Raw genomic sequence first — 13,094 nt, 5'->3', positions numbered from 1 at the left:
TGTACTTTAATTTTGTGCCCATTTTTGTCATGATTTCCTTTGTTCAAGAAAAGGGGAGAGAGAGAGAGAGAGAGAGAGAGAGAGAGAGAGAGAGAACATTGCGGTGAATAGTGCCTCACTATAGTGTCGTGAACAATGATATGCTATAGTGCCCGTGAACCGTGATCTGCTACAGTGCCAGTGAACAGTGTTCTGGTAAATTGTCTTAATTCTGTTGCGTATCTTTTGTACCTTTATTAAATGACTAAATATAATCATAGTGTTGTTATGCATCTTGGTGGAACAAATATATGGATAATTGATACCAGGGCCACTGATCATGTGATCGGTGACCCTAGAGTGTTTAATGACTTACGTGACTATGTTTGAGATCCGTATATTACTAAAGCAAATGGAGCACCATCCCCTATGAAGGGTGAAGGCATTAACTCTCTTACTCCCACCTTATCATTGGTCGATACTTTACTTGTGCCTAATGTTAAGTGCAATCTTTCGTCGGTAGGAAAACTACTTGATACCTTATATTGTTCCGCTCACTTCTACCCCACGTATTGTTATTTTCAAGACATTCAAACTCAGAAGATAAATGGTTGTGGTAAAAGAATTAAGGGTTTGTACATCTTGACTATGGAAGATACTATTATTTCAGGTTCAAATAATCATCAAGTTCTAAGTGCTAAAGTGGATGATAGACATCAAATTTGGTTGTGGCATTGACGTTTAGGACATCCATCATTCAGTTATATGAAGCATCTATTTCCTTCTTTATTTCACACTTGTGTGATTCAGAGTTCAAGTGTGAAACATATGTCTTGGCTAAGAGTCATCTTGCTTCCTTTCCCATAAGTAATTCTAAAGCTACTTTGCCATTTGATTTGATACATTTTGATGTGTGGGGTCCGGTCAAAGTTACTTTTAATGGATTCCGTTGGTTTGTTATTTTTATTGATGATTGTACTCAATTAACTTGGGTATTCTTGATGAAGAATAAAAGTGATGTCTCTTTGCTTCTTCAAGAATTTTTTGCAATGGTGTCTACTCAATTTCATACCAAAGTTAAGGCCTTCAGATTTGATAACAGAGGAGAATATGTTTTGCATATAACGGAGGTTTCTCACTCCTTGATGTTGGATAAATGTGTTCCTAATTATTTGTGGGGACATGCAGTTTTGGCTGCTTTGTATTTGATAAATCGTGTTCCAAGTAGGGTTCTTGATTTTCAAACACCGCTTGATGTGCTACAAAAACATATTTCTCCTGTTTCTTTATCCAAACTTCCTCCGAAGGTGTTTGGGTGTATAGCATATGCGCATGTCTACTCTCATCAGTGGAGTAAACTTGATGGATGTGCTCTCCTATGTGTATTTATAGGGTATGCTAACAATTAGAAAAGCTATAAGTGTTATCATCCTCTGACCCAGGAAACTTATATTACTATGGATGTAGGTCTGGCAATTCCTGACACAACCTGATAACCCCGACATGACACGACACGAAATTAACAAGTGTCCGGTTGACACGATAACGAATCGGGTCATTATCAGGTAACTCAGTAAGCACCTATTAAGACAACGGGTTGGTTCAGGTAAACACATGGGTAACACGATACACGATAAGCAAAATATTAATTTTATAATTTTATAACCCTAAAAAAATACTATAATAATTATATATATTAATTTAACAATTTTATACCCCTAAAAACTATAATAATTATATATATATATATATATATTAAATTAAATATTCAAAATTGGTGACCATTGGATCGACTTAAATATACATATCATTCAATTTCTTAAGGGTTATACGTACAAAATAAATAAATTTAAATCTACTTAATAAATATATATATACCATTGAACTTGATGGGATACAAATTCCACGAAACTAATTTTAACGATCCAACCGTCAAACTTGTTTATATATGCTTCGAGATCGCATTAGCAAAAAATAACAAAAAACAAACATTCAGAGATCATGTAACAGAACAAAACTTTTAGACGATTATCAACGAAAAATCACGATTCAACGGTTATTTTAACTCCGATTTTGATGATTTTTTTACAGCTACACTGTCAAATCATGATTTTTGGTTGATAATCGTTAAAATCATCAAAATCGGAGTTAAAATAACCGTTAAATCATGATTTTTGGTTGATAAACGTCGAAAAGTTTTGTCCCGTTACTTGATATCTGAATGTTTTTTTTTTCTTTCAATTTTTGGCGTTTGCGATCTCGAAGTATATACAAACATATTTGACAGTTGGATCGTTGAAATTAGTTTCGTAGAATGCATATCCCATCAAAACAATAGATTCACTAACATCAAAATCGGAGTTAAAATAATCGTTAAGTCGTGATTTTTCGTTGATAACCGTCGAAAGGTTTTGTCCCGTTACTTGATCTATGAATGTTTGTTTTTTGCGATTTTTTACTGATGCGATCTCGAAGCATATATAAACAAGTTTGACAGTTAGATGGTTGAAATTAGTTTCGTAAAATTTTTATCCCATCAAGTTCAATAGTGTGTGTGTATATATATTAAGTAGATTTAAATTTATTTTTTTTGTACGTATAACACTTAAAAAATTGAATGGTATGCATATTTAAGCTAATCCAATGGTCACCAATTTTTAATATTTAATTTAATATATATATATATATATATAATTATTATAGTTTTTAGGGGTATAAAATTGTTAAATTAATATATATAATTATTATAGTATTTTTTTAGGGTTATAAAATTATAAAATTAATATTTTGCTTATCGTGTATCGTGTTACCCACATGCATACCCGAACCAACCTGTTATCTTAACAGATGCTTATCGGGTTACCCGATAATAACCTGATTCGTTATCGTGTCGATCCGAACACCTGTTAATTTCATATTGTGTTGTGTCGAATTATCGAATCGTGTCAGGAATTGCTTGACGTATTTGTCATGGCTGAAGTATGGATGGAATGATGAAGTGACTGGTTAGACACTTAGGGTGCGTTTGTTGCACCGGACTGTCTCGGACTGGACTAGCTGCTGGGACTAAGTTGGACTGGCTTAGACTAGACTAAGATGGACTAACTTAGTGAAGCGTTTGGTGCAGTGTTGGACTATAAAATCGGATAATAAACAAACTATAATATTATATTATTTAATGCATATATTATAATATATTATAATATTTAATGTATATATTGTAATATTTTATATTATTTGATGCATACATAATAATATTTTATTATTTAATCAACCTTTTAACCTTTTTTTCTCTTGGAAAACTATCACTCTGGAATCATCTCTTCTTTTCTCCTTCTGGCTCCGTCCATTTCTTCTTTTCTCCCTCATTTTCCTGCACAACGCAGGTGTGAAGCTCATCACAAATCCTTCAAAAAAAAGCTCATCATCTTCACCCTCTTGCCGCCATTAAGCATCTCCACCTTCCTCATTTTTTTTCTTCCAAAAATTTTCGGATCTCTCTTCCATCTGATACATGATTTGGCTTCTCTGCCTGCAAAGCCATCTCAGAATTTTCTGGCACGGGGTGGACTTTGAATTTGGTGGTTGGATTTGGTTGTTGTTATTGTTTTGCGTTTTTTTTTTTAATTTTGTGGTTGGATTTTGAGATTTAGGCAGTGGGTGAGGCTTTTGTTTCAGATATGGGGGGTGGGCAAACGGTGTTGCAGAGAAGAACGCTTGCAGACGATGCAACGGGCAAACGAATCAGATTTGGGAACGGGATTAGCAATCCCATACCTATTGGGGATCCTCGCTAAGACGACCTAACGAAAGACTTAGTCGGTGCGAGTCCGACTTAGTCTCATTAACGGTAGTCCTTGTTCGCACCAAACACTGGCTAGCAATCCCAGCTAAGCCAGTCCAATCCAAGGAAATTTAGTGAGGGCAAACAAACGCCCCCTTAGACTACTCTGCAAACTTCATGAGGAACTTTCCTCTTCCACGCCGAAAGTAGCAAGACATGCCCCATGAGTCAAGTTTTAAGCAATATAATATGCATGTTATAGTCTTCGCAAGTGGTTTGTGTTGTTTGTGGTTTTTGTGGAATAAGACTAATAAAGGAGACACAAATCCAAGCTAATAAAAGTAAAGTTACAAAAGTTCAAGCAAAACCCAATTTGATCAAATGAGGCATTTAAAAAGAGAAGATTAACCTTTTGTTGTTCGCTTGTGTGTTGTAGCATCAGGGCCGGTCCTGAGAATTTGGAGGCCCTAAGCGATCTTTCAAAGTGGGGCCTTAAAATTCTCTTATCTCCGGTTCTTTGTATATTGATTTGTATAAAAAAGAATTTGCTAAATACATAAAAATTTCTATTTTCATATCAAATATCATTAAAAATTAAGGAAAACTAATGAAAAGTGCTTGAAAACTTTGAGTTTTAATGATAAGGACAAAATAAAGGGTAAAGTGAATAGTACTATGATTGACTTTTTAGTGTAAAAATGTGATTTTTCGTTAAAGTGAACAGTACCAGGTGCTTTTCGTTAAAGTTCTCTAAAAATTAATATCAAAAGAAGATAAATATACAAACATTATTTAAACATTACACGATTCACGTTTTTAGACACAAAATGTACTAAATATTTGCAGTCAAGAGTTTACGATTGAGAGTGAAGAACAATAAAATTTGATAATCAAGAGAGTAAATAACAATAAAACTTGAATGACGAGTATAATAAATTCAACGCCAATTGTTTCTCTTCTGTTTTTTTTCTTCTAAAATCAACATCACACTAACGAATTGAATATTAAAATAATCCGTTGAATAACAAGTTATTGAAAAGAAAAATACAAAATTCAAAGTTTTGATTACCTTAAAGTACAATCTTTAAGACCATATGATAGTTGGTTTAAACATTCAATAGAAATAGAGAGAATGAGAAGTTCGTTTAAACATTCAATAAAAATTGAGAGAATGAGAAATTGAAAGAAAAAAGATTGCAAAAGACTTGAGTTTTATAACTTTATATGCATTTGGACAGATAGATTGGGAGTTGGACAGATGCATGGCAGTAAATTTGAAAAACAAGAAAAATTAAGAACAATCTAGTGACTAAAAGGCAACTTCGTGTTTCGAACTCAACACCCCAAAGAAAAATAAAACCAATATTTCCACTGCACTAACAAATGAATTATAAAATTTCTTACTTTTTTTAATATTTATATATTAATTACATAATATAAAATTTTTTTGGGAACCCTTCCAAAGTGGGGGCCTTAGGCGGGCGCCTACTTTGGCAACCCTCAGGGCCGGCCCTATGTAGCATTTTCAATTTTTTTTTTAAGTACCCAAACATACGTAATGCAGATAAATATTTAATTATTGAATTTGATTTATTGATTTAAATTGAATGATTGAAGACCGTTAAATCAAATTTAATATGTCGACATAAAATAACTATAAAGGTACTCACGAAAACTGGGTAGAATTCCAAATCAATTGTGTAAATTGGGATTCCAACTGCTGAAACAAGCAATGCCTAAATTGGTTTCTTATCAGAAAGCATGGGTTTCATAGGACAATCTTTGCAGGACTATTTAGTTTTATATTTTTAGAAAAAAAAACCCAGAAGAGTGGACGAGTGGCTTTAGAAAGATATTCATGACATCCTCATATATTCTCTCAACCAAATTAAGTTGGCTCTTAGCCTGCAACTTAAAATTCACGCACGTAACCCTAATAAGATTACAAAACCCTAGTTCCTTCCCAGTTGAAAAGTAGCAACCATGAATTTCTCCTGCATTTTTGTCCATTTTTCCCTCTTTCTTTCTTTCTTACTGTGGAAAAAGTGTAGTGAAATCGTCTTTTTACCCTTAGCGTATCCGCGCAACCAGTTCTGCATATATACACTCGTTGTATGGAGAAATTTTCCAGAAGCCGGGTACATAGGACAACTGGAATTCTCTCTTATAAATATCTGACACTTAGGATTTCATCTTCTTAAACTACTCAATCTTTACATGGTCATTATCCAGAATATAGTTAAAATTAAATTTAAAAAAAATCAATAAAGAAAAAGGAAAATTAATGAAAAGGGTTTGAAAACTTTGAGTTTTAATGATAAAGACAAAATAAAGGGTAAAATGAATAGTACAAGGATTAACTTTTTAGTGTAAAAATATGATTTTTCGTTAAAATGAACAGTGCCGAATGCTTTTCATTAAAGTTCTCTGAAAATAATCAAATGACTCAAATTACCCTTCAAAATCTGGAACCCCCCGCCCCGCCCTCACCTCTTTGTTGCCCTTTCTCTCTCCTTTTTTTTCTTTCTCCTCCTCTCTTACGCCGAAGAAGAACACAAGAAGGCCGACCACTTCACCAGCAGCTGGATCGGCGTTGGACACGCCAGATTTGAGGTTGAGTTGCCGCTGAACATCCATCGGCTTCCATGTCTAATTAAGAGTGGATAAATTGAGGGAAAATGAGAAACAAAAATAGGAAGAGGGAGAAGAGATGGGGTGCCCTGGTAAATTCGCCGGTCGGCGATGGGGGTGGGTTGTTGCTGGTTTCCGGTGATTTTTTGGTGTGGACGAGATGGTGAATTGATCACTATTATAGGGGTAATTCAGAAATTATGTTGATAAAAAAATTTTAATTTGCATTTTTTTATTTTAAAAAATAAAAGAGACAGGTGGTAACGTTTGATTAGCTGGGAAATCCAACTCAGATACAATGCCCGGCTCCTGGAAAAAATTTCTCCGTTGTATGGGAGAATTCTTTACGAGACATGACATCGTTGCTTGCTCCCGAAGCTTTCGGAATTCAGCTTTTCTAGTGTTTGATTATAATAATTGAACTAACGATGAAACCCAAAAGAGATAGAAAAAGGACGAAAAAGAAATAAAAACAAAGAAAGAAAGAAAGAAGAAAGCATGGGATAATGGGGCCTCTCTCTCTCTCTCTCTCTCTTGGCTGTATTGTTGTAGGATTCCACTCACGCGTCCGCATATTCCGAAATTCCAAACAAAGAAAAGAAACCCTTGTTGTATATCATCATACTTCACTCCTCTGCTCTCAACCCTTCACAAAAACTTGAAAGACAACACAAACTCTAAAATTCTCCTGGATCCAAAGCTTTTAACCATGAACATGTTCTCCTCCAAAGAAATGCCCTCTCCGTCGTCTTTGTTCTCTGCCTACGCCTCCATGGCGGCCTCGATGATGCTATTTCGGTCCATGGCCAACGAGCTCGTTCCTCATCCGGTTAGGGGCTACCTTTTATCTACCATCAGATACATTTTCAAGACTCATTCCCCTCAACTCACCCTAGTCATAGAGGAATCAAATGGAATATCGCGCAACCAAGTCTACGAAGCCGCAGAGATTTATTTGTGCACAAAGATCAGCTCCAACACCGAAAGGATCAGAGTTAGCAAGAGCCCCAAGGGGAAGAACTTGACAATCCGACTCGAGAAAGGCGAGAAGTTGGTCGATTTCTATGAAGGGATTCAACTCAAATGGAGGTTTGTTTGTGCAGAGTCACAACAGAACAACCGTAATGATCCATTTTCTCCTCCGAGGTCCGAAAAGCGCTACTTTGAGCTAACATTCCACAAGCAGCACAGAGAGAAAGTTTTAGATTGTTATGTGCCTTATATTCTTGAAAGGGCCAATGAAATGAAAGACGAAGAAAGGGTTTTGAAGATGTACACATTGAATTCAAACCCTTACGATGGCATCAAATGGGAACCCATCAATCTCGAACACCCTGCAACGTTTGAGACTCTGGCCATGGACCAATAGCTCAAGAATGCAGTTATCGATGATCTTAACAGGTTTGTCAGGAGGAAGGAGTTCTACAAGAAAGTAGGAAGGGCGTGGAAACGAGGGTACTTGCTGTATGGTCCTCCGGGCACTGGAAAATCGAGCTTGGTCGCAGCCATGGCTAATTATCTCAAGTTTCATGTCTACGACTTGCAGCTTACTAACATATTTCGTGAGTCAGACCTGAGAAACCTGCTGCTGGGCACCGCGAACAGGTCAATTCTTGTGATTGAAGACATTGATTGTAGCGTGGATTTTCCCGATCGTCAACATACAGATGGAAGAAAGCAGCATCAAGTACAGGTTTGCCATACTAGTGCTTTGCTTTCTTGTATAAAATTGTTGAGTTTGATGCTTTGAATTGATCTTTTGATTTGGTGAATCTTGATTTGGGTTAATTAGCATTTGATTGGTTATTTAGCATGTAACTAGCAACTAGCTTAGCACTAAGCATTTCAACCTCAAAACCTCAATCAACCAACCCTACCTCACTCTTTGTTTTTGAATCAAAGGGGGAAAAGCACCGGCACCCACATAGTTAGGTAGGAAGGTTTTTTTTTTTTTTTTTTATATATTTCCCTTCTTTGGAGCAGCCTCTCCATAAATGGGGGTAAGGCTAGCCGACATTCACCTCTCCCAGACCCTGCGTAAAGCGGGAGCCTTGTGCACTGGGTACGATATATTTCCCTTCTCGACTCTTTTTACCCCATTGGATTGGAAGGAAAATCGATTGTTTTTTTTGTATTCTACATTGCACCGGTGAATGTACTCGTACATTGGACGGCTGGATTTGTGTGAATGAATTTTGATAGTCCTAATCTAAGCCTTTTAAATACTGATACATACATACACTGGTGTATTATCGAAAATCCGTTTTTTTTTTTTCTCCGGCTTTAACCCTAAAAAGAGAACCTGTTTTTTCTCCGGCTTTAGCCCTGGAAAACGCACTCCTCGGTACAAGAAGTTTAGCTAATACATCTTTGTCTTCCTGCAGTTAACACTGTCTGGACTACTAAACTTCATAGATGGCTTATGGTCTAGCTGTGGAGACGAGAGGATCATAATTTTTACCACTAACCACAAAGAAAGGCTAGACCCTGCACTTTTACGCCCGGGCCGCATGGACATGCACATTCATATGTCCTACTGCACATACCACGGATTCAAACTCTTGGCCTCGAACTACTTAGGCATCTATAACCACCACCACCTCTACGGAGAAATCGAAGACCTACTCAAGGAAACGGAGGTAACTCCAGCGCACGTTGCAGAAGAGCTGATGAAGAACGAAGATGTTGATACTGCACTCGAAGGGCTTGTCAAGCTTTTAAAGAGGAAGAAATTGGAAGGCGATGAATGTGAGGCAGAGGCTGAGAAGAAGACTGCAGCAAAGAGGCAGAAATTGGGAAGCAACACAAGAAATCTGTGAGGAATAACAGAAGAATCGCCACAAAAAGAAGCAGCAAGAGTTTGTCCGCTAAAAAACCCATTTTGTATTAAACCAATCATCTGTTTAGAATGAGATTATCTCTAATCCTATTACGAAGAGACAGCTGCTAGATTTTGGGGCTCAGTTTCACTACTACTGTAACATAAATGAGTGCGGTCATCTAAATATTAATGGATAATAAATGGGAATTGTTATTGACGCTCCAAAAATCTCATTTTACACTTCAACCTTTCTATATTTAGAAAGAAAAATACACTTGTGAGGAGTGTAGAATGAGATTTTTAAAGTGCCAATAACAATTCCCTATTTTCTTTAAGCTCTGTTTTTATGCTGTTGTGAAAAAAGCTTAAGGAGGACGTCTGAGGTGCCAAACTCAGATCATTTCTTCATGCTGCTAAAACAACATAACCATAATCAAAGAAAAAACAGGCATTAGCAGACGAGTGGATTACTCGTAAGCCGACGAGTGGAGTACTCGTAGGCTGTCACCGGGAATAAGTTCAAAACTAAACTCTTGCTTTCAAGAATAATTTACTACTTCCCCGAAGAAATTCAAAACAGGACAATCTTACAGAACATCAATATCCATATTGCATGCTACAGGGTTTCAAAACTATTCAAACATGAGTTGGCCTATCTGATGGTGGTAACGAAATCACTAAACTCGCCTCCCCTTGTATACGTCGTCACCTCTTTAGTATGTGTGCATCCCACTCTACACATCAAGTTGAGATATCACCACGATACAGAATCTGCCACTCTAGGTAGAGAAGAAGGGTTCTTTTCCCATATTTCGGATATCCAAATGAGATTGGGCTATTTCTCCATACATATGGAATTTCCAGGAGATCTAGGATACGCTGCTACCTCGGCATGGATGACAAAGATAAACCCTGTAAGGAAGAGCAGGAAGGTGGAAGCATATCCTTTCTTGCAGAAAGAGTCTCGATTAGTTCTTCTATTTGATGTGTTAGCATAAATACTTCATCAACTACGTCCTTCGTTACTGAATCTTCCAGCATCCTACAAACCATACAAAAAATGAGGACAATGGATAAAGAGTACATAGAAATTAATCAGAACTAGACAAACCTCTATCGCATAGCAGACCTTAACACACAACATCGAAAACTTACTTAGCAAGGAGAAAAATGCATTCCTCTTTGTGCTAAGGCCTAGACTAGCATCAAGATGAGCTATGAATAATTTGCACATTTATCTAAACACAAAAAGAGCTGAAATGATAAACTAACCTTGCTTGAGATTCCGTACTGCTGCTGCACTGTGAAAATAGCACCTTGATGACAGGAAGCAGATCTATCTTTGGTACTGGTTCTTTATTGCCCTCTCTGGCCAAACAATGACCCGTGCCAGACCAAGAATTTGTATTCATGAGAACAATTTGCACCATGGGAGATCTGCTTTTTAGGTCACTAACCACGGTCCTAAAAGATAATTCGTCTTTTGCACACTCAAGTAGTTGATTTGCGAACATACTTTCCAGTGTATACTTCCTGTTTATGAAATAAAACTTTTGAAAATTAAACTTCACCGTGATACTCAAACAAACTTCAATACTGTAAAGTGAAAAGGAGATAACCACCGAAAACTAAAAGGTGGACAAAAGACACAAGTGAGTGATGTGAATACCCACGGGGGGAGGGGGAAGAGAGACATATATTCATTGTAGATCACTATATGCTAACCTGAATATGTCCGCTGGCTCACCAACTGGCAGGCCAGTGGAAACATTACATTTAAACAATCGAACTCCACCATCTACAAGTGCACTGCCATTATCACAAGGGTAAGCTCCGAGAAGTGATGAACATTGAGGGCAGAAAAATTCAACCCACTCAACATCTATAGATAGATTGGAGGACCTAACCATAAAAATGTTTTCAAGATACCCATTTAGGAAAGATTCGTGGTTTTTCAGGATCTCCGTACTTTTAGTAGGTTTTTGGTCCTCTAAAGAAATTTCAGAAAAACGAAGTCTGCAGCTGTCACCATCATAATTTTGAACATGACTTCCCATATGATTACAGCATCCTGGTGTAGACGCATTTTTTATAGAGCAAACTGATCCTGAGCAGAGATGAGGTGCATCCTCACTGTTACTTTCGTCGTTAGCAACTTCAGATCTAGATTCTGCAGCAAAATCTTCATTGCATGTGAGATTACTTCCAAGATTAAGTTCTGACTCGGTAAAACCATTGTCACCACTTCCATCTGATTCACTATCGTATCTTTGGCATTCACCCAAGTCAGGAAATTCAAATCCAACAAGATCATCCTTGCATAGTGTAATATTTGTAGAGTTCACCAGGCAGACACCCTTTGCACACGCGTAAGAATTTGCATATCTAACAACCAGCTTCTCACTAATGCCTCCAAATGAACAACAGCAAGCCCCAAACCAGTTATCAGCCACCTCTCGCCAATTGACTGAAGGCATTTCCACAAACTGGCTACATTCATAAATAAAGGTTGAAATATCACAAAGAAACAAGAAAGAGACTTTCAATGGTTAGTTAAGTACAATTTAATGAGCTCAAACAAGAAAACAAATTCTTACCTCAGGGGACTTGCAGTCAACTTAAACGAGCAATTTCTGCAGTAAAAGTGAACTCCAGACGATGATAGACTCTTGACCTCTGAAACCGACCGACCAACCAAGCGTTACATAAAAGAAGCAATTATTTGTTTACAAAAATCACACGAAAAGAAAACGAACAATCCTGATTTAAAAAACAGAGGTACATCATTATGCAGAACCCAAAATAAAAGGCATTAACATAACAAAATGTGCACACTTTTCAACATGATAATTCATGCCCTTACAACAATATCCCAGAAAACTAATGTATTGATCAACAATTACCAACATTGGCCAACTCATTAATCATCGAAAAGGAAAAGACCACAACTTTAATACAACTTTGCTCAATGACTCCATAAAAACACAAAAAATTGTAGTCTTCTTTCTCTGTACATCGTTTTCCCTCCTGCAAAGAAAGCAAATTTACCTGCACACATTCAAATACAACTTACAAACAAACAAACATTGAACTAGACCAAATACATTAAGCAGTAACCCAGAATCAATGTCTTGAGCAAATATTATCAACATTGGACAACTAATTAAAATCTTCGTACAGACGACAACTTTAATAAGGAATCAAACCATAAAAACACAAAAAAAGCTAGTCTTTTTATTTTACACATCAATTTTTCCTACTGCAAAGAAAACAAATTTAGCTAATACGAACAAAACCAAACGTATTAAGCAAAAAATCCAACTCACCAGAAGCCAACGAAAGCGGCTTCAATTCGCCCTCCAACGCTTTCTCCTCCCCTCCATCCAAACTGAGTAAAGAATGGAAGCTCAAAACAATGGGGTGATCAACAGGGAGGAGGAGGACAAGCTTGACTTCAATGTGATCGTCTAGGGCACTGAAGCTCACCGGCGACTCAGCGTCCACCAAAACCCTAGGCATTGGAACCCTAAGCGAGACCTCCTGAGCGTCCTCGGCCCAGCTCACCAGGACCAGAGACACTGCGGGGGTTATGTGGACGGTGAGCTTCCGGCATTGAGTCGAGGGTTTTGTGCAGGAATCGAATAGGAATAGGCGGAGGATTGGGATGTGAGATTGGGCTTCCCATGTGAACCGCCATTTTCTCGGATTTCCGGCGGTTTGAAGCTCCATGGACATTCTTTTACTGCGGCCAGCTCTACACGAATACAATGGGAATGTTTTACAAATTTTTAGGGTTTTTCTTTCACCGAAAAATAATCTAAGGATTTTTTTGGTCAAAGTATATTCATTACTAAGTTACCAACCCAATTACTTATTCTA

The 13,094-nt window shown here is 37.2% G+C and overlaps 1 protein-coding gene and 1 pseudogene across 1 annotated transcript; one reads left to right on the top strand and one right to left on the bottom strand.

The window, feature by feature from the left end:
• Window positions 1-6,909: 6,909 nt before the first annotated feature.
• LOC126601959 (AAA-ATPase At5g17760-like) lies at window positions 6,910-9,433 on the top strand (annotated as a pseudogene).
• Window positions 9,434-9,729: 296 nt separating this feature from the next.
• On the bottom strand, window positions 9,730-13,045 carry LOC126601958 (uncharacterized). Its single transcript, XM_050268731.1, has 5 exons — window positions 12,542-13,045; window positions 11,813-11,891; window positions 10,941-11,705; window positions 10,488-10,748; window positions 9,730-10,257 (listed from the first exon to the last, which is right to left on the bottom strand). Exons 1-5 carry the CDS (start codon window positions 12,948-12,950, stop codon window positions 10,098-10,100), a joined length of 1,674 nt encoding a protein of 557 aa, XP_050124688.1. The 5' UTR covers window positions 12,951-13,045; the 3' UTR covers window positions 9,730-10,097.
• Window positions 13,046-13,094: the final 49 nt, after the last annotated feature.

This window comes from Malus sylvestris, chromosome 15 (assembly GCF_916048215.2).
Source record: "Malus sylvestris chromosome 15, drMalSylv7.2, whole genome shotgun sequence".
NCBI lineage: Eukaryota > Viridiplantae > Streptophyta > Magnoliopsida > Rosales > Rosaceae > Malus > Malus sylvestris.
This window is presented reverse-complemented; position numbering and strand designations above follow the sequence as displayed.